This window comes from Bos mutus, chromosome 10, assembly GCF_027580195.1.
Source record: "Bos mutus isolate GX-2022 chromosome 10, NWIPB_WYAK_1.1, whole genome shotgun sequence".
Classification (NCBI taxonomy): Eukaryota; Metazoa; Chordata; class Mammalia; order Artiodactyla; family Bovidae; genus Bos; species Bos mutus.
Window position 1 is genome coordinate 49,573,303 of NC_091626.1, and position 26,948 is coordinate 49,600,250.

General features: G+C 41.0%; 1 protein-coding gene and 1 non-coding gene across 2 annotated transcripts in view; both read right to left on the reverse strand.

Moving 5' to 3' along the window:
* Nucleotides 1-328: 328 nt before the first annotated feature.
* Nucleotides 329-26,948, reverse strand: part of LOC102277416 (aromatase) — a 33,868-nt gene continuing 7,248 nt past the window's right edge. The window contains exons 3-9 of the mRNA XM_005900467.2: nt 17,234-17,388; nt 14,023-14,199; nt 11,447-11,561; nt 8,551-8,665; nt 7,732-7,894; nt 5,066-5,307; nt 329-3,896 (exon numbers count right to left, since the gene is read on the reverse strand). Of these exons, the coding sequence (XP_005900529.2) occupies nt 3,648-3,896; nt 5,066-5,307; nt 7,732-7,894; nt 8,551-8,665; nt 11,447-11,561; nt 14,023-14,199; nt 17,234-17,388 (1,216 nt within the window). The 3' untranslated portion in view covers nt 329-3,647. The remainder of the gene's footprint in view (nt 3,897-5,065; nt 5,308-7,731; nt 7,895-8,550; nt 8,666-11,446; nt 11,562-14,022; nt 14,200-17,233; nt 17,389-26,948) is intronic.
* TRNAR-ACG (transfer RNA arginine (anticodon ACG)) lies at nt 22,502-22,573 on the reverse strand. The gene has a single exon. It is a non-coding gene; the product is annotated as a tRNA-Arg (tRNA).

A 26,948-nucleotide genomic window follows, 5' to 3' on the forward strand; every position in this document is an offset into this window, starting at 1 on the left:
ACAATATTTATTACAAGAAATGTTTTATCAGTAAGTTAAAATGCTAAAGTCTGTGAAAAATTTGCTTTAGGCTGTAAGTACAGTGCATTTAAGATTATTCTTATAGTAATCATTCATAAGAACTTTAACTTTAATTAACTTTAACATAAAAACTCTCATAAGAATTTTAACTTGTTCTGTAGTCGGTAATATTTGTTTCTTTTTATTTTTTTATTCAAGAATAATTGCTTTACAGAATTTTGTTGTTTTCTGTCAAACATCAACATGAATCATTGTCAAAATCAACATAGGTATACATATATCCCCTCCCTTTTGAACCTCCCTCCCATTTCCCTCCCCATCCCACCCCTCTAGGTTGATACAGAGCCCCTGTTTGGGTTTCCTGTAATGCTTTCTCGGTGGAACATAAAAGAGGCATGTATGCCTGATGGGCTGGGTTTGAGGACCAGATTACCTTATCTATATGCATTCCTTTTGTCTTGTTGACCTGGTGGAAATGGCATGGCAGTGACTCCCTAGACATAGGTCAAAACCGGCTAAAAACTTCAGTAAGTAATGAGTAACATCTTGAGTTGAGCCACGGAGAGTTTGTCTTTACCCTTAGCGCTTGACTTTGTTTTTGAGCTAAGTTCAACTGAAAGTACCGCAAATTCCATTCAACTCCATACTTTGACAAAGTTTAGCCAGTTTTTTGCAAATACAGATGAGAAATTCAGTTCCAGAGACCAACTACTACAGGAGAATGAGGAGGGCCCAGCTAGCACTCTTTCCAGTGGGCCAGTGCCCCACACTTCTGTGGAATATTAGCACCATGAATGGTGAGGGGTGCTGCTTAGAAATAAAAAGTGACAGCTTCCAACTGGCATTTCCCATTAGTCTTTCTAAATGAGATGATTTTCCATTTGGGGGAGGGAAGAGAAAGAGGTCGATGAAGGCAGAGGCAGGTGTCTGGAACTTCCAAAGATGGGAGACTACAGTTTTCCTCACAGGTTGAAAATGATAGAGCCCTCATGTGTATGCATTTCCTTAATAATTTATACATTCCAGTTCTTTGAGAGTTGGTGAAGACAGAATACACAGCACATTCAGAGTCACAATTAAGTACTTAACAATAAGGCAAAATTCTGAAGCGAAAACAGGATTTTCAAATATACATTCATCAACCCAATGTAAAGTCAATGACATTCCATATTCCTTAAGCCAAGTCTGTACATACTTATGAGGTTTGTCAATACCGGGAAAAGAGTGACAAGCTGAACAATTACCCAGGTAACTTGTTTCTGGGAGAGTTTGCTTAGACAACGCTAACCTATATTTTCCGTCTCTCCTTGCCCCCACCCCACCCCAGTTTTCCCCGAGCATATTTTTGTATCTGCATTATCTATATACAACTATATTCACCTTCCATTTCACTTTGTATAGGCAGAGTATGACCTTGGCTGCATATATGCATATTAAATACAGTAGATGTTCAGGAGAATTAGATGGATGAAGTACAGGGATCCAAAGTCTGTTTTGCTCTACTATGTAGCTCCAGCCAGACAAAGGAAACCATTAATAATCACCAAGTGAATTAATGAGGATCCGTTCAGTCTAAAATCCTTTTCTTTCAAGCTTTTGAAGTGTTTGGATACTCATCTAGACCTGACTGCTTCCCTTGTGGCTCAGCTGGTAAAGAATTAGCCTGCAATGTGGGAGACCTGAGTTCAATCCCTGGGATCCCTGGGAAGATCCCCTGGAGAAGGAAAAGACTACCCACTCCAGTATTCTGGTCTGGAGAATTCCATGGACTGTATAGTCCATGGGTCACAAAGAGTTGGACATGACTGAGTGACTTTCATTTTCTAGACCTGACAACACAGATACATCCAGATACACAGATATATTTCTGCATATGTTTATGTCATATAGATGATCTAGATAATTTCAATTTCAAATACTTGCTGCTTTATTAATGCCCATCCTTTAATTTTTAGGATTCCTGCTTCTCCTTTACTTGATTTCTGGGGCAATTAGAATATCTCTGGGCCAGAGTGTCAATTCAGTATTGATCTTGAAAATAAATATGGGGAGTGAGAATAAGGGACAGGCATGGATTCCAAAAGAAAGAAAAGAGCTTCCACTCTCAGGAGCTTACATTCTCATTTTATACTCAGCTGTTGCCCTACTGCCAAACAGCAGGATGAGAAGAATATTCAGGTTGACTCAATGGCAAACATTTACATATTTGTAAATGAATTTAGTTTTTTAGTTTTTATGTGGCATTCAGCAGATACACTTGTAAGGCCATATCAATAATACACAAGGAAAATACTATTAATACTTGGAAAATTCACTCCTCTGATTTGGCGCTAATTCCAAGATGTGCATTTTTCTACGGTTACATATAGTGGTGATTCAGTAAATCAGGTTAACTGTTAAATCTCATAGGTAACTGTTAAATTGGAGCTAGGATAAAATGTGATTGTAGGGGTTCTACCCTGGCTGTGTTCTCTACTGATATGCTTGTTGCTCTTGGCTTAGGGTCATGGAAAGAAAGAAGAGGGAAGAAATGGTGAGAGAGAAGGATAATGGTACAAGGAGCACTCCTTAGAGTTTGAACCCACTGGGTTGTAGATTTAGATATACATTCAGAGTCTTACCCTCCCTGAAAATCACAGAAGCTTCAGTAAGAGTTAATAGGTGCCATTATCTAAATTTATCTCTTGGTTACTGCACTCCTGGAGCTAAGCAACTATGTAGACATGAAAAGAGGAATTTTATTTAATTTAAAATGTATTGTGTGAATTTTTTAGTATGGCAGATGAATGGTAGTAATTATATCTTATTCAGGCTATTAATAAGTTACTTTGTATTCATATACCTGAATCTACACCTGTTGTATCAGAGGTAAGAGAGGAATAAATTGAGAAATTGGGAAAGGATAGTCTTCAATTTAACTTTTTCTGCAGACAAGTCACATGTAGATAAACAAGAGTTACTTGAATATAGTTTGTAGGAAAAGTCAAATGCTGAATTTGTAAGCATTTCTCCAAGGGTATGGATGTTGTAGTCCCCACCCCACCAAAAAGCAAATGAAAACCATTTTATTCACACTAGGAGGTCCGAGGTACGTAGATGTTGGCCTGGCCTTTGTAATCAAATTGAGTGCTTCTGCCCCAGATGTTAAAAAGCTCCCAATTCAGTGTAGGACAGTAAGGAGCTGGGGTGAGTTTTGCTGGTGGCTTGTCTTTTCCAACTGAGAAGGCAATGGCAACCCACTCCAGTACTCTTGCCTGGAAAATCCCATGGACGGAGGAGCCTAGTAGGCTGCAAATCCATGAGGTTGCTAAGAGTCGGACACAACTGAATGACTTTACTTTCACTTTTCACTTTCATGCAAAGCATGTTTTGTGGAATTGGGTCTTTAGGGCTGCAGTTTCCTGTACAAACTCTTGGCCTCTATTTTCTCTTGCAGTCTGGTGTCTGGTTTGGATCTGGTCAGATGAACCGTGTCTCCTGCCTAGCTGACAACCCACAGGAGGTAAGCCTATAAAACGGCACAGGCCATGGTTGTTCATGTGAGGAGGACTACCTGGCAAAGATGGGTGGTTCCCATGTGGAGTTCTGTTGAGCAGTGCTCTGGGGCAGGGACTGACCAAACTTCTTTAGCGCTCGAGGCACTTGTCTGAATTTCTTGGGGTGAAAATCATTTCTAGCCGGTCTCTGGTCTCGTCTGGATGCAAGGATAAGTCATTTTTCTTCTGCATCTTCTCAACGCACCGACCTTGCAAAGTCTGCACGTGGAAGCGTCTCAGAAGGGTGACCAGGACGACCTTCATCATCACCATGGCGATGTACTTTCCCGCACAGGCCCGGGGCCCAAAGCCAAATGGCTGAAAGTACCTGTAAGGAACCTGGGAAAGAGATCAGACAATTAGCCAGAGTAGTAAAGGCTAGAGTCATGCGTCTCCGTTTGATTCACCCTGAAACCACAGTCAGTCAGAATGCTCGGTTTTAGTGATTTGGCCATACTGCTTCTTCACAGACAGGAATGACTATGACTCAGATAAGACTTTCTCCTTCCAGTTTGATTCACCCTTTGTGATACAGACACAGCCTCAATAATCCCCAGTTATGTTTTCATGTGAAGTACTCAGCTAGCTCTGTGGGAAGGCCACATCTTTACTGCTGTTCTGCCAGTCACTGAGGCAAAGACTGTTGTGCCAGGCCATATAACCTGATGCCAAGGACAATTTAGGCAAAAGTGTGCATTCCTGTCCTATTAATGCCAAGAATCTAAATATTTTTTTGTCATACAAATATTTAAAGGGACACACCTCTCTGTCTTGTCCCCATTTGGATTCTGGCACCTAATAGATGCTTAGTTATTTTAGACCAGTTGGCAACATGGCATGGGTTGCTTACATAGAAGCAAAATGAATTAGAGAACTGGTTTAACTTAGATCATATCTCTTCCCAATATGGCAATGGAAAAAGGGGCACAGAGGGAACTGTATGGATAATTCAGATTTTTTTTTAAATTGCCTGGAATTTGACATAACAGAGGCAGAATCTCCAGTACACCTCAATTAAGAACAAGGTGGGAGTTCTTCTAATTACTAAATCCTGTTTAGAATAGAGACTAGTACTTGTGGGGCCATTTGGAGAACCAAAGGCAGACTGCAAAAAACAAATCATTTCTTCTCATTTGATTTCCATCTAATCATCATTGATGATGATGCTTCAGCTGAATCTACATGATGACAATATGATAAGTTTAAATGGAAAAGTGGGTTGGTTAAATAAACTTCATCTCATTTTAGGCAAATTAAGGGCCTGAATTGTTCACACTTTGATCTCTCATGTGCCCTCCATGAAGACATTTCCAAGAGCTGGAAAGCCAGCCTCCTTGGCTCGAGGACAGAACTGATGGGCATGTTCTAGCCAGGGGAAATGTGTTCTCTCCTGGTGAGGCTGGAGGGGATGAGTGAATAGAATGAAATGTACAAACACAAATACAGAGGGGATTTAACAGTTGATGCGTTCAAGGGTGGCACGCTCAGTTTTAAGGAAGGACTCTTACATTCTTGGCAAAGTTTTCAAGAGTAAACTCATTAGGCTTTGGGAAAAACTCGAGTCTATGCATTCTTCCAAGATTCAAGATAATGTTAGTCCCCTTTTTCACCGGGTAGCCATCGATGACATCATCCTCTAAGGCTTTGCGCATGACCAGGTCCACAACGGGCTGGTACCGCATGCTCTCATTAATAAAGTTTTCCACCACTTTTAGCTTTTGCATATCATCAATCCTTATGTCTCTTTCACCTGTAGAATAAGATTAAAAAGACACAGCTCATGTTAGTTTCAATATATGGTCAGTGTTTAAAATCATACATTTTCCACAGAACAGTTTGCTCTTAGTTGAAAAAATGTATATCTATAATTCTAATGTAAACCAATAACTGGAGTAAAATATCCTGTGCTTGTTCTGTAGAACGTCTTATGAAAATTTTGATTTGAATTTTATTATCTGAACATCTAGGGGTTTCATAGTTAAGTCTAAATTTCTAGAAAATAACAAAAATGAAAAACATTGGATCCGCATCCCCACATGGCCGCAGTTGGCTGAGGCTGAGTGTCTGAGGAGCCCTATAGAAAAACTCTCTGCAGCATGATGTAGATCTACTCAGTCTGCTTCAAACATTTATCTGCCACCTCTGTGGTTCTTGAGTTTGGTTCCCTACTCTAAATTCTAGAAGATGTTAATTTCTTCTTTAGTCAAAGTGAGATGGTGAGTTTAATCATGTTCAAGGAAATGTTCTCTTCTGGTATCCTGTGCAGTCATCTGTCAGAAAATGTCTCTGATTATCCCTCCTCCCCATCTCATCCAGGACAACCTGGTGTGTTAAGGTGCCAAGAACTCCCTCTCCCCACCACACAAAAGGGGGTCCTGAGATAAGCCCTAGGTGAGCTGGGGATTGGTGGACACCTCTACAGTCTCAGTATGGCCCAACACTGGTCAGACAGGCTCAGATAACTCTAAAGCATTCTCAAATGGAGTATCAGTTCTATAGAATGAAATTCAACCCAGAGTCCCAAGGCAGGTCTGTCTCCTGTATAACTATGCTATCCAGGAGAGGTCTTACTTGGTCAGAGAACTCTACTGACCCAGCCCTTCATGTACTGCTCTTTGTGTTTATCTGGGGTGGGGAGGTGGAGGGCAGTTGATGGGGAAGGTAATCCAAGTCATTTCCTAGGAATGACCAGGTGTGTGGGTCTAGAGGGAGCACGTGTACATGCACTAGTGTTTGTCCCGGTTTTATGTTTCAAGAGGACTGTTTTGTCAGGGAGACATCATGGAGCACAAGCCCTTTTCACCTCTCAAGGAAATTGTATTAAAGGCTTATGATCTCAAGAGCAATTTCCTCCTTGTTGTCTACAGTCTGTCATTCTATGGCTCTCCTTCTCGCTCCAGTGAGCCTGCTTGTTGAGTTCTCTTTTCCTCATGATACTGAGAGCCCCAGGACAGCAGAGATGGCTCTGGCTCCTTCACCACGGTGCCCCCACACCTGGCACAGAACCCATAACCTAAAATGGGTGCTCGAGAAAACATTCCAGAACCAAAGCCTGGGGGTTATTGTGGTTCCTCGCTATCTACCTTCCCAGGCAGCTTTCCTCCTACAACAGCACATCTGCAGAAACCTTCTTTCACATATTTAATACTTGTATGAAATTTCACCTTATTGTCAACTATTTCAAGCAGCACTCAATTGTTTTAAAGGTAAATAAGATAAAATTTTTTTTTAAAATGTATTGCCTTTCATCAAAGAAATAGGTTGTTTCATAGAGACTCTTTAAAGTCAACAAAGAAAAATCTATCATTACAGATATCTCTTCACATGTGTCTGAAATGTACTCCTAAAGAGATTACTTATGTGAAGCATGTTCCAAATAAAGCATTTCATTTTCTCCCAGAAAGCAATTCTGACTTGAATGTGGCAGTATTTTTAGGGGAAAGTGGGGATATCAGAAGCAATGCGAGAATGATGTGAAGCAGAGGCAGAGCAGGAGGAGATGGAGTTGGGAAGAGCTGAGCAGGGACCTGGGGGCTCCCCGGCAGAGGAGGAGAGGGTAGGGGGAAGAAGGGCCTGGCAGTCCAGGACCGTGGGGGAGGGAAACTGATTACTCCTCTGCCTTTGCTATCACCTTCTCTTCCTCCCTCTGCTCCCAACTGGAAGAAAGGACTGCTGGAAACCCGGAAACGCTGCCTTAAATGATAGCCATTTCCCTAAGTGGACCTTCAAAAGCCTTTGGTACTGACAAGGTAGCAAATCCTTGTGGATGATCTCATGTGTTTTAAACACAGACATATAAAACCACATGTATGTGCTTATGTCACCCTTTAAAAAGACCTTGAAGAATACACAAAATAATAACAGTGATTCCCTCTGGGAATTGGGATGAGGCTGAGGAGAAAAGTGGTTGGGTTCAGGTGACATTATTTTCTGTTTATACATCTCTCCATTATTTGGATTTTTTCAATGAGTATGTGCTATTTTAAAATTAGGAAAACACAGGAGGAACCATCATTTTAACCTGTCTGGCATAATGAAAATACGACCCAATGACTTGCCTTATTGTTCTCTGAGCAGATTTTAACAAAGTTTTTGACATAAAAATTTTAGGACATAGAAGCTAATATCAAGAAATTGTTTTCTGAGCTCTATTGTTTGTTTGATAAATTCTTACCAACAACAGTCTGGATTTCCCTTATTATTGCCTCTTCAACCTGGGGATGCTTTGCAATAAGAAACAGCATGAAGAACACAGAAACAGACATGGTGTCTGGCGCTGCGATCAGCATTTCCAATATGCACTGGTTTACATTCTCTCTTGTAAGTTCACCACGTTTCTGAAGAATAGGAAGGGAGAGAAATATTGGGAAAGTGAGTGAGGTTCAGAACAGAAAGGGAGGTGGCACTCAAGGATCAATCACCTCAACAAAATGAAATCGTAGGAATTACAAGTCTCTGGAATTGACAATGGACATTTTTATGAATAATCTTCAGCTCAAAGCTGAACAGTTTAGACATTTATCTATGTATTTAATGTCTTTGCACTCCCTGGTTTTCATATTTTGTATTGTACAGACACAGAGATGTTTAAATCTTAAGGATCAGTCTAATCAGATTGTCTAATACTGAGCTATTTAGTTTGGGTATTATATAAACACTAAAGCAAACATTTAAAAGCAGAAACATGCAGCAATTGACAAGGGCGAATTTTTAGACACCTATACACAATCATACATGCTTCCCAGGTGGCTCAGCGGTAAGGAACCTGTCTGTAATGCAGGAGACCTGGGTTCAGTCCCTGGGTCAGGAAGATCCTCTGGAGGAGCAAATGGCAAGCCACTCCAGTATCCTTGCCCGGAGAATGGACAGAGGAACCTGGTGGGCTACAGTCCATAGGGTTACAAAGAGTAGGACATGACTGAACAACTGCGTACGCTCGCATACAGTCATACACATATGTTGTGTGGGAATTATGGTCAGTGGAGATCTGTACCTCAGCAAAAATCAACTCAGTGGCGAAATCTATGCTGTCTTCCAGCTTCTCTGCTGTTGAAATCCTGTGTCTTTTTTCTTCTATGAGAATTTCCATGGCATCTTTCAAGTCCTTGCTGGAAATAAAAGTGAAAATATAATCTACCTGTTGTACTCAGTTAAGACACCAAAAAATAGATTTATTTGCCATTTAAATAAAATGAAATGCTGTAGATGAAGCTATTAGTACTCATGAATAACCAAATTTATGCTTAATTACGTGCAAATATCCTTAAATTATGTATACATTACAATTCATATCAAGGAACCAGAGTTAGCCACATATCTAGCTACTGGTAGCAAAATCAAGGCTATGACCTATAGTTAAATGTTGAGAATTGTTACCAAAAGGCTAAATCCAATGTATTTTTTTAAGTATTGGCATGATAGAGAAAATACATACTGGCTTTCTCACTTGCATGTGGAATCTTTCTCACTTATATGTGAAATCTTTGTATTTTAATTCTAGTTATTCATTTTGGCTGTGCTAGGTCTTCACTGCTGCCTGGGCTTTTCTCAATTTGCAGTGAGTGGGGGCTACTTTCTAGTTGAGGTGTGGGCTTCTCATTGTGATGGCTTCTCTTGAGGCAGAGCACAGCCTCTGCGGCATGCAGGCTTCCGTAGCTGCAGCACTTGGACTCAGGAGTCCTGGCTCCCAGGCTCTAGAGCACAGGCTCCATGGTTGTGGCCCGCAGGCTTAGTTGCTCTGGCTCATGTGGAATCATTCTGGACCAGAATCGAACCTGTGCTCCTGCACTGGCAGGCAGATTCTTTACCCCTGAGCCACCAGGAGAGCCTCGTGTGAAATCTTTTTAAAAGTGGGATGGCAAAACCAATACGATATTGTAAAGTAAAATAAATAAATTAATTAATTTAAAAATAATAAAAGTGGGAGTTCATAACCACATAGAGCAGATGGTTGTCTACCAAGGCATGACGCTGAGGGTGGGGCCAACTGGTGGTGGTGATTATCAAAAGATACAAACTTTGGGTTATAATAAGTCACTGAGATGTCATGAACAGTATGTGTTCATATTACTGTGTTGTATATTTGTGAGTGGCTAAGAGGGATCTTTAAAGTTCTCATCACAAGAAAAATTTTGTAACTGTGTATGGTGAAAGATACTAGACTTATTATGATGATAATTTTGCCGAGTATACAAATATTGAATCATTATGTTGTATAACTGAAACATAATTTTATATGTTATTGATATCTTAACAAAAAACAAATATTGGCATATTGCAAGGGCATATGGGGAAGAAGACTAAAAAATTTCTCTAGATCTTTACTGCTCTCGGTCATAGGAGATGTTACCTAGTTCGCTATCCATTAGCAAATTTTATATATCGAGAGAATGTTGCTGAGCTAATTTTAAAGAAAACAAAGAGGAACAGTCTCATGTGATAAGTTTCTGTGGGCCTGCTGACAATAGTGAAGATAAAATAATGACCAAATGTAGCTGCAGACCAGTATGACTCTTTAAACCACCACAAAATCTGACCAGAGTGAAGAGATGAATAATTGACCTTATTGATTCAAGTCACACTAAGCTCTGGTTGAGACAAAGAGAAGTATTTAAAGGACCACGTGTCCAAATCATCCACCTGATACTCATCGACCAGTTGCGAACATGTAAGAGCAACATGAAGCTGAGTTCCTCCTTGGAGACTAATATTACTGAATTTCAACATGTGCTAATGGATGAAGTTAGCTCTTCAACCAAGTTTAGGAACTTTAAGAGTTGGAGAATTTAAGACAGTCTGGACATCTGAGTAAGATATGAACAGAGGTATGAAGACAGCTAACATGTTTATTGTCGCCTACGTGTCATGCCCTGTGCTGATTGACCTACGTAGAGGATCTCATTAACTCATATCCCACCCTGGAAAGTAGGTTATATTTTATTTTAAAGAACTTCCCAAGACCATTTGGTTACTAAGTGGTAGAGATAGGATACAAATCAGGTCTGTCTACCTCTAAATCCCCTGGGTTTTCCATTGGTGGTTAGAGGTGGCATGTTTAGTGGCTGGCAACTTATACACTGAAGCTTCCCTGGTGGCTCAATGGTAAAGAATCTGCCTGCCAAGCAGGAGACACAGGTTTGATCCCTGGGTCAAGAAGATCCCCTGGAGTAGAAAATGGCAACTCATTCCAATATTCTTGCCTGGGAAATCCCATGGACAGAGGATCCTGGTGGGCTATAATCCATGGGGTTGCAAAAGAGTTTGACATGACTTAGTGACTAAACAACAACAACACTTGCACCTAAAAACCCAATGATTATCCAGCAGGCATTGGGCATTTGTCCAGTCTTCTGCTAGACTAGTCTGAGACCAAGGCAAAGCCATTTAATGACAATTTTAGGATCTCCCAAGACATAAGATGTATAATTAAACAAACAAAAAAAAACACACCTTATAAAAGTTCATCATGAAAAAATTCTTTTGTGACTACTGTCAATTCTTACAAGTTGCATTAAATTAAATTGTTTCAATGTAATACAATAAATGATTTCATGTTTCCATTTTTCTAGACATGAAAAGAAAATTTTGACAAATAATAATGATAGGTTCAGCCAACCCTTTTGTCTTCAACTCAAAACACACTGCAGTGTCCTAGTTCTAGATTTGGGGTTCTTAGCTTCCTAGATGAAAAGCATCCCTGGGCCAAAGGCTGCCTTTCCGCTGTGGTCTGGCCACATGTGCCCAAAGCGCTGTAAGAAGTGCTTCACCAGCATCTTAATCAACAGCTCCCTGTGGTTCTGGGGACGAGAAAGCTTGCCAAAGAGGCCAGATATATCTGAGACACACACAAATCAGTCTCATCAATAATTATTCCAAAATGTGTTACTTACACAGACTTTTCATACTTTCTGCACAGCCAAGAAATCTTAAAGAAGATGTCTGGTTTGAGAAGGAGAGCTTGCCATGCATCAAAATACCCCTGGATTTTAACCACGATGGCACTTTCTGCAAAAACATCAGAGCAGATGAGCAAAAATATGAGTCCAAGAAGGGTATGCTGATGAAAGAAGATCCCCTGTAGACTCTCCTAGCATCTTGGACTCTAAGCAGGACAAAGTTCTGTCTTCAGTGGGTGTTACAGCCACGTGAATGTCACCAAAGAAATCAACACTAATTCATTCTACTTTAGCACCTAAATGGCCAAGTTAACCAGAGATTTGCCAGTTTTCATGTTTATGGTAGAGATCCAGCTTAGAATCTCACATGCTTCTCTTTGGCTGAGCCTCCAACACCTTCTGTTTTCCTGACCATGGGAAATAAAAAGTAATTAATGCTATTATGGCCTCAATTTGGTACCAAAGGCAAAAAGCCTTGCCATTCTTCTGCTTATATTTCAGTTCAGAGTGTAGAATTTATGTTGTAGTCTTCAATGCCTTATCCTAAGTCTCCTGAACAGTCAGTTCTTAATTGATTTTCTTGAATTACATTGAATACTAGAGAAAAGAAAAAACACTGCTTTTCTCAAATTATACACAAGGGAAGGGAAGAGACATGTATTTTCAACTGCTAAACACCAGGTGCAGGGTAAGGTGCTTTACAAAGAAACTTCATTTCATCCTTAGAGTCTTGCGAAGGGAGTGAGAATGTCCTCATTGTGCAGATGCAGAAGCTGCAATTCATAGAAATGAAGAAGTTTGCCCAACAGCATACAGCCAGTGTGGCTGGCAGCTCTTAGGCTGCAGCCCAGTCCTATCTGACCTCAGGGCCATGTCCTTTCCTCTTTGGTGCACCGTGTCCCCCAGGACCATTGAGAATTTAACAAGGACCCAGTGAGCAGGTGGAAATACACATAACTCTGTATGGATTATGCAGGCTCTTAGCAACAAAATCTGCATCCATAAGTTAACAGAGAGTTGTACAATGCACTTTTCCTTACCCCTCCTAAGAGTCAAGGCTGTTTGGGAATCAAGGAGAAGGGACTTCTAAAATAGGTAACTGTCAGTCCTTAGGAGTGTGTGGGACAGGCAAATAGGACTTCTACAGTGCCTGTCTGAAAGGAGTTCAGACAAGAGGCTGTGACTAAGGTCCTCAGAGTGAATGAGACACCCATCCTGATGTCAATCAGACTATAATGTCCTCTTGAAAGAAATAATTAAAGAGTGGAGACAGGAGACAAGGAGAGTGGAGAAAAGGAAGGGAGGACTTATCATTTGTTTGCTTGTCCAAATGTGGTAGATCAGGGAGCAGGTGTGATAGCTCAGTTGGTGTGGGCAAGAGTGAAAATCATGCCTTGTTCTTATTCCTGTGATGTTCTTCCCTCAGATCTGCAGGGGGTTCAGGGCTAAACTTCATCTGGGGCTTTGTTCAGATGTCCATTCCACATCAGAGGATCAGAGACCTTCCTGATCACCCCTTCTCTCCACTATAGTTTTGGCTTGTCTCCAATTGCCCCCCTTCACTTTCTAGCCCTTTGCCCTACTTTTTTTTTTCAAGGCACTTATTATTGCCTAAAATATTACTAGACAGTAACTTGTTTACTCTTCATATGGCCACTGGGATGTACACTCTTTGAAGGCAAGGACTTTATCTAGTTCATTGCTGTAACCCCAGAACCTAAACCTGCCATAAAATACGCAATTGATAAATATTAGTTGAATGAATGTATGAATCAGTGAACACTGTTAGAAATCAAACCGGGAGAAATTTCTTTAAGCTGACAACAGCAGAATGGAATGAGTCCACGTGATTAATGTTTGGGGTTTTTTTTGTTGGTGGTAGAGTTAAATGGATGTGTTTAATGTTTGTTTCTATAATATAATGAGGAAAGCATCTTCTTGAGTGAGAAATCTTGCCAGGATTGTTATAAATGCTAAATCACAAGCTTTATGTGAAGCAATTTTTTATACTACTTGGCACATTGTAGATACTAAATTTATGGTAGTTATCATCATCATTTTAAGCAGCATCAGCTCAAAGTTTTCATACTTAGTGGCTTTGAGGGAGAGGTGTAAGTGTATATTTATGTGTGTGTGTTTGTATATATACATAGAAAGTTAAATAGATTGAATGTGGCTATGGGTTTGTATGTATGTGTGTATGTATGCATATATATCATATACAAAAGAAGGTTGGTAATGGTTGAATACATAGGTTTGGTGGTAGGATGTATTTATGACCAAATGAAATGATCACATCTATTAAGTTTCAGCTGTGGGTAGAATTATCCTATTTCCTAGAGCAATGAGAAGAGATACAAAAGAAATAGAAGATGGCTCTTGCTATGAATATTTAAGAGTTTATAAATAAAGGATGCAGACATACTAGGAAAACACTTTAGGAATACTTGGAAAGATTTAAATAAGAACAGTGTACAAAAAAGTGTATCTTTCCATGAGTTCATTATCCTTCTCATGCCCTGTTTAGTAAAAGGCTGAATGTCAAGTCATGAGAATGAAAATTTCAGTACCATCCAAGGGGATCCCCAGGAAGAGCATGTTAGAGGTGTCCAGCATGATGCGCCGCATGAGGGTCAACACGTCCACATAGCCCAAGTCATTGCAGACCTCTTCCAGCCTGTCCAGATGCTTGGTGATGGAATCAGCACAGATGGTCACCATGCGCACCAGGCCAGGGCCAGACAAAGCTGAAGGGGACAACATCAGAGTGAGCTACCTCCAACTCCAGGACACACAGCAATCAGGCAATTTTGGCTTTTTATGTTCGGAGCTTAACTGACCACATATTTTTATTCAATAACTGGGTGGAAATTTTCATATTCTTCTTTATGCTTTCTCTGTATTCTCTTAATTTTCTACAGCAGGTCATCACATTTATGGTTAAAAATGAAAAAAATAAATATTTTAAAAACAGGCTATTCAAAATTATACTTTTCTTCATATGATAACAAATCATTTGTGAGATTGCAATTGAACTATGTAATACTTGTGGTTATAAATCACAAATCTGTGATTTTCCATGTTTATTATATACCCTTCTAAAGAAGATTTGGATTTGGTAATAGGATATTTTATGTTTCATTGGATGGCAGAATATTGCTACAGAACTATTTAAATTGGATCTTACTGTTTTGATCTAAGGTGCTTACTATTTGGTATAGGTTGGGCTCCCCTAGTGGTTCAGATGGTAAAGTGTCTGTCAGCAATGCAGGAGACCTGGGTTTGATCCCTGGTTTGGGAAGATCCCCTGGAGAAGGAAATGGCAGCCCACTCCAGTATTCTTGCCTGGAAAATCCCATGGACCGTGGAGCCTGGTAGGCTACCGTCCATGGGGTCGCAGCTAATTTTCTAAATTACCAAATGTTTTTGTTGTTGTTTAGTCGCTAGGTATGTCTGACTCTTTGCAACACCATGGACTATTGCCAACCAGGCTCCTCTGTCCCAGGCAAGAATACTGGAGTGGGTTGCCATTTCCTTCTCCAGGGGATCTTCCTGACTGAGGGGTCGAACCTGCATTTCCTGCTTGGCAGGTGGGTTCTTTACCACTGAGTCAGTTGGGAAGCCCTTACCAAATAGAACTTTCTCTTAATCTTAGTTTCTCTTCAAACTGCAATCATTTATTGTACTCAATCAATGTCATAACAACAAAACAAATCCTTGTTTGAGCAGTCTTTCTCATAGAACTGTGCACTCTTTCAGGGCAATGATAACCTATTAGCTTTGTACTTCAAGTCCATTGTACATGGTGGGTCTCCAAATGTATTTGTCAAATAGAGGAATGAATGAAACCTGGTAGAGTTAACTAGCTCTATTCTCTCCCTTTGCTTTGTCCCTGACTGTCTTAGAAGCTAGTGGGTCATGATGGTAGATGGTCTAACTTGAGAGTTTAACTCTTAAAATTATTTCTCTCCTTGTTTTAAGTTTCTTTGAGTTTTCTTTAGGAGTAATTGCTTTTTTATGTCTTTTGTTATTCAGATTTTCTGTCAAATTCATAGTGCTCAAACAAAGCAAATCAGCTGTACTGCAGAGCCCCTGAAGACACACTTTACAAATAAGAAAGAGACCTGTAAGTGGTTCTAGACTCTAAGCATTTCCACCCATGTATAAAAAGGAAGCTTGGGTTGGCAGCATAATTTCTAACTTAAGGAAGGAGTTGGAGATATGGAAGGTGGGGATGCTGTTTTCTGGGTGACTGTCACATCCACAAGTGGGACAGCTAATTCCTTCATGAATCAATCCTTTGCATGAAAGGATTGGCCTTGAATATCAGTTCCAGGCTGATGTCTGATTTTCCTTCAAGTTCAAGAGTTTGAAGCCACATTTCAAATGTATAAACAGAATGTAATATCACTGATAGGGCCATGGGCCAAAGAATGTGAGCAGCCTCTAGAAGCTGGAAAGGGCAAAGAAACATTTTCTCCATAGATCCTCCAGAAAGGAATAGTTTTCCCAGTATCTTGATTGGAGAAGGAAATGGCAACCCACTCCAGTATTCTTGCCTGGAGAATCCTATGGATGGAGGAGCCTGGTAGGCTACAGTCCATGGGGTCATTAAGAGTCGGACATGACTGAGCGACTTCATTTTCACTTTTCACTTTCATGCATTGCAGAAGGAAATGGCAACCCACTCCAGTATTCTTGCCTGGAGAATCCTAGGGACAGAGGAGCCTGGTGGGCTGCCATCTATGGGGTCGCACAGAGTCGGATACAACTGAAGCAACTTAGCAGCAGCAGCAGCAGTATCTTGATTATTGCCCTGTGAGACCCACATCAGACTTTTGACCCATAAAACTATAAGACTTCAATTCCAGTGGCAGATGGTAAAGAGGGAAAACACTAGATAAAGATATTTGGAATCTAGCTTTTGCTATTCCATAATCTGGCTATGTTGCCTTGGGGAAAAGTCACAAGCTCTCTAGAAATGTATTTACTTAAGTAAAAAACTCAGAGCCTGGAAGAAATGACATATATAGCCACTCACAGTTTTAAAATTCTCTAAGTTATTTGCAAATTGTTTTCTGTTAAAACATGTGAGATGTCAACCAATGGTTCAGCAAACATGTTGGCTATGCTAAATATGGCTGGTGGTGGTTTAGTCACTAAGTCGTGTCCGACTCTTGCGGCCCATGGACTGTAGCCCACCAAGCTCCTCTCCTCTGTCCATGGGATTTTCCAGGCAAGAATACTGGAGTGGGTTGCCATTTCCTCCTCCAGAGGATCTTCCCAACCCAGGGATCGAACCCAGGTCTCCTGCATTGCAGGCAGATTCTTTACCGACTGAGCTATGAGGGAAGGCCGAAATATGGCTGACACACTAAATTCTTAATTGAAGTGACATTAAGTGTATAAAGAGCCAATTCTTTTTTAAATCCATGAGATGGATGTAGAAACAGGAAGAACCAGATCGAAGTGGTTAAATATGTAGGCTCTGGGGTTGTCTTCTGTGCTAACATTTACTAATGATGGAAATCGGGCCAGATAGTTAACCTCTTTATGCCTCAGTTTTCTCATTTGCAAAATGTAGGTGGTATTATTATTTACCACCTGGGGTTGCTGTGGAATTAAGAATTAAGTGTTTAAAATAGTGCCTACTATATAATACATGAGTAATGAATGTTAGCTGTAACCATTTTAAAACTATGAAGCAGAAGAAGTTAAAAATGATTTCAAAACAGACATGTTCATAGACAAAGCAGCAGAATGTACCCGGCACCTGAATACCTTTTGTAAAGAAAGGTCGAACAGCTTTCCAGAGTGCTGGATTATTGTTAAATATGATGCCTTTCTCGTGCATGCCGATGAACTGCAACCCAAGTTTACTGCCAAATCGGGATATGTAGTGACTGTGCTTCATTACGTGGAACATACTTGAGGACCTGCAGCAAAAGCAAAACTTGGTATTGAATTTTAAGGGTCAAGAACTCAAAATGATGAGTTTGACTACCTGTTGGCTCTTGTAGCAAATGCATTTGATCTAGACAAAAATGCATAATTTCTAGTGTTAGATTAAATAAGTATTTGTGTTAGCACAAGAACCTCCTCCTCCAGTTAAAACATTTCTAACTACTAGCTCTCTGTTTGGGCATCACTAAAGATCAACAAACAACACACACAACACACACAGAGTTATTTGTTATTTGCCCTTCTTCTCTAACACCAAGTCTCTAAAATATTACCCATTAATGTGGTCAAAGCTGCAAGGCTGTAAGAAACTGCACCCTCCATATCACCACGTTTTCAAGAACCTCCAGCCCTGAAGCAGCCAGGTGGTGCCCTTCTCTCCCCTCCCCGGGAGGTGAATCTCAGGATTGGGAGATGCTGGAATATTTGAAGTCTCATCACTTTAGTCTGGAAGCAGCAGTTCTGCCTTGTACCACCTATTCCCCAGAGTCTCTAATCAGGCCTGGTCCCTCCAGGGGTATCATTCTGGAACTGAAGGATATACCTGGGTACCTCTGCCTTGAGCTTGACTGACTTGGGTGGACCTGGAAGGCTCTCTGTGGTGGTGACAGCAATTCTTTTGGGGCTCTGCATCCATCATGAATCACCAGGGTCTAGAGGGTCACAGAGTTCTCCCAAGATGTAGGATATGTTGAGCCATTAGATAGCCCTTGATGTGGCATCCCTGGGACTTTGCCAATACCCCAGGCTTCCTTCAACTTCCCAGTTCTTCTTGCACTACTCTGCCCTCTACCCTCGCTCCTGGACCAGTTCTTACAGCCTAGGCTCAGCCTTCGGAACAAGTAGGTAGGAAGGAGGCAGCCCCCCTCCCCACAGATCTCCTCCAGGGCTTGCTTCCTACCTCCAATACCAATAGAATTAGGGCATGACAAGACACTGAGTATTATAGAATTTTTAAAAATTCTAGCTGAACGCATCATGGGGCCTCCACATGTGAGGAGAATATTATCTTAGGACAGCAGTACAGAATTCTTCTGCAGAGAGGCTCACTTTGGTGAGAAGCTCTTTTATGAAGGCTGCTTATGAGTTAGGCTATGGCATTGGAAGTATAAATCAATCATTTAAATAATTTAATAATTGAAAGGATAGGGTTTTCTGTGTAATATCATGTGATCTCCAAAAGTGACAGTTTTACTTCTTTTCCAATTTGAATTTCTTTTATTTCCTTTTCTTCTCTGATTGCTGTGGCTAGGATTTCCAAAACTATAGCAAATGAAAATGGCAAGTGTGGGCATCCTTGTCTTTTTCTTGATCTTAGAGAAAAAGCTTTCAGCTTTTCACCATTGAGTATGTTTGCTGTGGGTTTTTTATACATGGCTTTTATTATGTTGACATAGATTCCCTCTGTGCCCACTTTCTGGTGAGTTTTTATTACAAATGGCTGTTAATTTTTATCAAAACCTTTTTCTGTGTCTCTTGAGATGATCACATGGTTTTTACTCTTCAGTGTGTTAATGTGGTATACCACACCAATTGATTTGTGGATATTGCAAAAATACACAAACAATGAAAGATCAGAAAGAGAAATTAAGGAAACACTACCATTTACAATAACATCAATGAAAATATGATACCTAGGAATAAACTTACTTAAGGAGGCAAAAGACCTGTACTCTGAAAACTAAAGACACTGGTGAACTAAATTGAAGACCACACAGATGGAAAGATATACCCATGTACTTGGATTGGAAGATTGAATATTGTTAAAATGATTATACTACCCAAGGCAATCTACAGATTCAATGTAATCCCTATCAAATTACCAATGACATTTTTCACAGAACTAGAAACTAAAAATTTTTTAATTTGGAAACACAAAATACCTTGAGTAATTAAAGCAATCTAGAGAAATAAAAATGGAGCTGGAGGAAGCAGGCTTCCTGACTTCAGAGTATACTACAAAGCTGCTGCTGCTAAGTCGCTTCAGTTGTGTCTGACTCTGTGTGACCCCATAGACAGCAGCCCACCAGGCTCCCCCGAACCTGGGATTCTCCAGGCAAGAACACTGGAGTGGGTTGCCATGTCCTTCTCCAATGCATGATAGTGAAAAGTGAAAGGGAAGTCGCTCAGTCGTGTCCGACTCTTAGCGACCCCATGGACTGCAGCCTACCAGGCTCCTCCGTCCATGGGATTTTCCAGGCAAGAGTACTGGAGTGGGGTGCCATCACCTTCTCCGTACTACAAAGCTACAGTAGTCAAAATAGTGTGATACTGGAATAAAAGTCATATGGATCAATGGAACAGGAGAGAAAGCCCAGAAATAAACCCATACACCTATGGTCAATTAGCTTATGACAAAGGAAGCAAGAATATACAGTGGAGAAAAGACAGTCTCTTCAATTAAAGTGGTGCTGTATACCTGATACTAACAAAACATTGTAAATCAACTATACTTCAATAAAAAATTTTAGGAGGACAAGATGGCAGAGGAGTAGGTGCACGTGGAGTACATCTCTCTTCACGGATACATCAGGAATACACCTTCAGACACAGAAATGCACGCAGAACACCAGCTGAGAGCAGACAAGAGTACCTGACCAGCATAAAATAATGTATGCTGCTAAGTCACTTCAGTCATGTCCGACTCTGTGAGACCCCAAAGACAGCAGCCCACCAGGCTCCCTCATCCCTGGGATTCTCCAGGCAAGAACACTGGAGTGGGTTGCCATTTCCTTCTCCAATGCATGAAAGTGAAAAGTGAAAGTGAAGTCGTTCAGTCGTGTCTGACCCTCAGCGATCCCACGGACTGCAGCCTTCCAGGCTCCTCCGTCCATGGGATTTTCCAGGCAAGAGTAATGGAGTGGGGTGCCATTGGCTTCTAGAACCATGCAAAACTCGCATCCTCAGCTGAACAATAGAGAGGCTGGCCCATCAAACACCTGATGTACTGAACTACAGAGTAGGATCCTACCCAGGGTGCCCCTTTAAGTGCTTGACATGCTGATCTACAGAGTAGGAGCCCAGCCACGTCTATGTGTCTGACGTGCGGAACAACAGAGGAGGACCCCAGGCAAGGGAGCCCTCTAAATGCCTGAATGGGCAGAACTATGGAGAAAGACTGGCCAAAGAGGCCTTCCAATTGCCAGTTACAAGAGGCTCAAAAAAAGACTCTGATAGGGCAAGAACTCCTGCAGTGGAGGCAGTCTGTGTCCCTGCACATTTGGCGCTGCCAGGGTCCCTGCAAGCCAAGCAGCTGCGCCACCTTCACACTCAACCCTTACTGGGGCAAAGCTGCCACAGGCAACAAAAGTCTTGTGTCTAAGCATGCAGGGTTGCTTGGTCATGTCCAGCTCTTTGCAACCCTGTGGACTGTGGCCTGTCAGACTTCTCTTTCAGGGGGTTTCTACAGGCAAGAATACTGGAGCGTATTGGCCAATACTGGTTGCCATACCCTTCTAGAACTCTATATTTCCTTCTGTCCTAGCTGCCAACTCTCCTGAGCACCTGGTGCCGCCGGAACCCCTGCAATCCAAACAGCTGCTCCACCTCCACACCTGGCCCTCACAGGGACAGACTCAAGTCCTCCAGTGCAGCCTCCGGAGCAAACCCCAATGAATGACTCACATGCAGAGGTGGATATAAAACCACAGTTGAAACCCAGGGGCAGTGTAGCTAAGGAAGAAGACCCAAAACCTTCCCACCAGCTGTACAAGCTGCAGATTAAATCCACATGATCAACTAGGCAGACTCTGTGTCTGTGAAATATATAAAAGGTCATTGAGAGCTCCCACAAAAGAAAACGCACTAGTTCTGATAGCTGTGGACATTGGAGAAAAGAACACACAGGAATAGGACCAGATTAGAATCTGAGCTGCCCCACAGCAGGTCCAGAGATCAGCACAGTGTGGGAGGGCATCCTAGGGAGGTGAGGCGGACTGTGACTCCCAGCGAGGGAAAGGACTCTGACAGCAGTGACTCAAGAAAAACATTTATTATTCTTATGTTTTGATTTGTTCTGTAGATTCTTTGGATTTTTTTTTTTAATTTTCTTTTTTTTTTTCCCCCTTCCTACCCCCCTCTGTTGTAGTTGTTGATTTTATTGACACTATGAAATCTAATTAAGCTTTTGAGCTTTTTTTTCTCAGTCACATTTTTTATTGTTGTTATAAACCTCTGCCTCTCCATTGGGTTTTTGCAGTTCTATGGAGTTTGCCTTTTTTTTTTTCTTCTTCCTTTTTTTCCCTCCTTTTATTAATTTTAATTTTTAAACCTATTATTATTTTTTCTACATTATCCCTTTATTTGCTTTTCCTACTGTTCTTTTCCCCTTGCAGTTAATCTTTAATGTATATAAATCTTCTTTATCTACCTCTATTTAACTTTGCATACCTATTCTTTCTTTCTTTTCTTTCTTTCCTTTCCTCTCAATGTATTTGTTAGTTTTGTTTCCATTGTTTTATTCCCCACTTGGCACTGTGCTTTAGTTTTGTTTTCCAGCTTGTGCTTTAGTTAGTTTTGTTCTTAACTGGTAGATATAAGTATTTCCTTTGTTCACCAGATCAATCTACTGTACTTTGTTTTTGTTGGACTGTTTTGATTTTGCTTATGGGTGTGTACGTATAGGTGTATATTCCATTATCATAATTATTATTTGCCTGATTTTGTAACTGTCATTTGTCTGGGGTTCATCTTTGGTTTCTCATTTTGGGGTATTTATTTTAATTTCACTTAATGCCATAACAAACCACTTGTGGAGTCTTCGTTCCTGACCAGAGATCAAGCCCTAAGCCTTTGGAGTGGGAGCACTGACTTCCAAGACCCTAGACTAAAGAGAACTAACCCTAGGGAGTATCAAATAGTGAGAACTCACACAAAGGACACCGCTGGAATACGAGACCTGGCATCACCCAGCCCCCACTAGCACCCTGTGCAGTACACCTCATCTACGTACATGTACGTACATGAAGTCGCTCAGTCGTGTCCGACTCTTTGCGACCCCATGGACTGTAGTCTACCAGGCTCCTCTGTCCATGGGATTTTCCAGGCAATAGTACTGGAGTGGATTGCCATTTCCTTCTCCAAAGGATCTTCCCAACCCAGGGATCAAACCTGGGTCTCCTGCATCGTAGACAGACGCTTTACCATCTGAGCTACCAGGGAAGTACACCTCATCTAAACAACAAACAAAGCAAAAATACAAACCCAGTCATCAGCAGACAGGATTACCACCTCACTCAGCCTTGCCCATCAGAGGGAAAAAAAAAATCTCAGCATAAATCTCACCCTATACAAAGCTTACACAAATCACTGGACCAACCTTAGGTCTCATGTACCACCTTCCACCTCCCTGTGCTAGCACAGCTGTTCCAAGCTTGTTACCCAGACCCCTCTGTAGGGCAGGACAACAGGCTCTTCAGATTACAGGGTTTATGTCACACAGTATTTATATGTGGACCACATGGCCAAGTGTAAATACATCTTAGTGACACATAAGCATAGCAGAGTGACTTTCCTCCTTATATGTTTCTGAAACTTCAAAAAATTTCCACTTGAGTATCTTCAAATTGACAGCCTTTTTTTTCACAGAGATAATCAGAAAAAAGAAGCAGAGTTTGGAAATTAAAAAGAGGGACAGAGTGGTGAGGAGAGAAGTAGAGGTTTTTTGCAGTGCAGCTGCTGGAGACATGAAGAAAGTCAGTGCAGGGTGAACCAGTATTAGTCTGTGCTTCAGCAGTATTTACAAGACAGAAGCCAGAATGTGTATAAAAGATGCCCACTTTGTGTGCTCTGGTGAGGAGCTGCCAGAGGCAGAGCTAAAATGATATAACCCTTAAATTTGGGGCTCAAGAGCCAATCTGCTCAAGTCTGCTAGGGAAGTTAAAATAGACCTTCTAGAGCTTTCCCACTATTCCATGTGTCCAAGGCCAGAGTGGAATTCAGAAGAGACACAGATCATGACATCAGAAAGGGATCAAACATTTGAGCAGAGGAATAAAGGAAAATATGCACGTTATAACAGGAAAGTAAATATATTTTTAAACAAAAATTTTTTTTTGATGTGGACCATTATTAAAGTCTTTATTGAATTTGTTACAATATTGTATCTGTTTTATGTCATGATTCTTTTGGCTGCAAGGCGTGTGGGATCTTAGCTCCCCTGTCAGGGATGGAACCCACACCACAGGCATTGGAAGGTGAAGTCTTAACCACTGGACTGCCAGTAAAATCCCTAGGATATATTTATAAACATCTTTTTGACATTGCAAAAGAGGGAGAATCTGGAATTTTTCTGGTGTGCAGGGGATAGAAGTTGGAAAGAATCACACAGTGCTCAATTGTGCAAATTCTAGACGCATAACTTATTTCTGATGTTAGCTTTACTTTAGATGTTATTTTCTCCCTTATTTTGGTGCTTAATATTGTACAGATTTTCATGTATTCACTACTACTTTGGCTCATCCTTCCTTCTATACTAAAATTCTGTTTCTCAACTGCAAATTCTCCTACTATGGCTGTTTTCTGAACAGACAACACTCAAAGATTGGGAGTGGCTACTATACCCTATGCATTTATTCTTCCAGTGGGCTAGAGTGGTCCTCTCGCTCCAAGTTGCAATTGGCTCCTGAAAGGATGACTTATCTCTAATGAGGTTGTTCAGTGAATGCCTGTGAGAACATATTGCCATAGAAGACCCTGGGCCAAAGGAGCTCAGCTCCAACTGAGTAGATTAGGTGGTGGGCTAAGTACTAGCCAAACCCACACATCTGTGATGGATTTCAAGATCCCATTTAAACTTTAAAAGAAAGCCCCTGAAATAATGGCAGTGCTATGAGATGAAAACAAAATTATCATATGAATGAATTTACTTGATATATATTTTAGGAACAAAATCTTATTTTCAAACCAAAATACTCTCTAAGTCACATATATTCTTGATTTAATCCCAGATAATATTAATCAAATTATCCTAAGTTTTGGGTAAGTTTTTCTCTTCCTAGCAACTATAAAAGCAAAAAACCAAATATCCAGATGCTTCTATTTGTGTTTCAGGGAATTAGTTTAACCAACTAGCCAAATTTTGTCCTGTGTGGAAATGTCATGGTATAAAAGGACTGAAACTCTTATTAATTAAAAGATTTTAGGCCTCTAGCTTTCTCATCTTCCCCCTCCTCATTCTATAATTAAAGCAGAAAGCAAGCAATTTATTTCCTCATTATTCACAAACTAGTATACACATTTTAATTAGGAAACAGGCAGAACAGTATTTTTCTACTCTGACTCCTAGAGCTTTGGCATATTTCATAAAAGATATTGGTCTTTCCATATGTTTTGAGGAACTACCTCATCAATTTAAAAAAAGAGAGTAAGAAATCCCAAATCAATCCAACTAAATGCCGGTTAATAAAGAGCTACCATTTAAAGGCAATGTGTTCTTTAAGGGGCACCAATATCTTACTTATCCTGAGACAGAGGCTCTGACTTGGCAAAGAATGCTTCCCAGGTAGTGTTAGTGGTAAATAACCCACCTGTCAATGCAGGAGATACAAGCTATCCCTGGGCTGGGAAGATCCCCTCAGGGAGAGCATGGCAACCCACTCCAGTATCCTTGCTTGGAGAATCCCATGGACCAAGGAACATGGCGGGCTACAGTCCATAGGGTCACAAAGAGTCAGACATGACTGAGCAGCTTAGCACGCACATGCAGGCAAGACAGAGGTGATACACACAGCAAGGAAAGTGTGACTAAAGACAAGCAGTTTAAAACAAGATCACTTATCAAAAGTAGGCTGGTCTTATCTAACCAGAGTAAATCAGGAGAGCGAAGAAGGGAAGGTTGGTGAGGCGCTAAGGACCTCAGCCCAGAGCTCTCCTGACATTTAGGAGGACAGAGGAGACCTCCTTCCCATAATTGTACCGGCTGTAACACTAGGTAAGGGGGATGTTACATTGATTGACTGACTGAGAGAGTGAGGGCCTCTCACCACTGAGAAGAGACCAGAGTCCCCAAGCTCAGAAAGGATACTGGGTAGTTTAAGATGCCTGGTCCCTGGAGTTGTTATTCTTCTCAAAACATGACCGAAGTCAAAAGCTATCTCCAAAGAAGGCAAATGTTTTGTCTCTTCAGAATGAAAAGTAGTCAGGAAGTCAGTTTAGGTGGTAAAAAAGAAATTTAGGTGGTTAAAAAAAAAAAAAAGATCTCCCTTCTGAGTTTAAAGAACTCACAGACCCATGGTGAGGTTCAAGACTGATGAGTACTAGAAATATGGGGAGATAATCAATGGAACAACTGGTACCAAACATTCAAAAACACTTGCTTCCTGTACACCTGTTCTGTGCCTGTCACTCACACTCCATTAGTCTTACCACATTTTCCCTGTCCTTTGCCCTCTAATAATCTTATGCAGCTCTAATACTGAGGTCACTGCAAGAGAAAATGAATATAACAGAGACCTGACTGCAACGACCCTAAGCTGATCAGATTTAGTATTCATAATATGGGACCACCTTCCCTGGGCTCCCGATTATGATGCAATATGAAGTATCTAGGACTAAACAGGAAAATACTCTTACAAAACAGTTAATCTGAATTGAATTGAGCTTATAAACCTAGTGTTCAGTTTATAAGCAATACCAGGAATAGAAGAGTATGTTCAATGCACCATAATGAGACAATGAAAGGCATATGGAATGTGGGGCATCCTGTAAGACAACTGACATGGTTTCTTCAGAAGGTTAAGGTCAGGGGACAAAAAGTAGGGAGATTGTTCGGAGATTGTTCTTCTAACGTTCTTGTTCATTTGAACTTTTCTTACTAAAAAGTTGGGAAAATATTTCTTGTTTATCATTAAAGTCTCTGCCTGTCATGCATCCTCACCTCCTTGGACCTCTACTTACTTTGTCCTCGTTCCCTGGTAAAATCTCAACCCTGCTAAAGCCAACTCTTAGATTAGTCTGCTTGCACCTGGCAGCTGAATGGGGCCAGGGAAAAACCATAGATGCACAAAGACACACACACACACACACACACAGAAGGAGTCTCAGTTAAATTCAAATGGGCCCATGGTGCAGTTGCCCAATCTAGTACATTTCCTGAGTCCAATCATGCTCTTGTCTCCTCTATGACTGTTATATCCTGCCTCCTCTCTTCACTGTTCTACTTCCTCACCTTTAATCTCAACTACAGACTTGATTGGGTCAGGAAGATCCCCTGGAGAAGGGAATGGCTGCACATTCCAGTATTCTTGCCTGGAGAATCCCATGGACAAAGGAGCCTGGCAGGCTACAGTCTATAGGGTCGCAAAGAGTTGGACACCACTAACACACACATAGAGGCTTGATTTCCTATTTTAATGAGAAAACAGAAGCAAGTCCAACCATCAGGATCAGTGCCATATGTTCAACTTCACTTCTGTTACTGGGGATGAACTTCCATGTCCCTATTCAAGGCCAATTCCACATGTCACCTGAACCTCTTTGTCATCTCACCTGGCACACTCCTCCTTTCTGCTGCATCGATGGTTTTCCTCTGTGACTC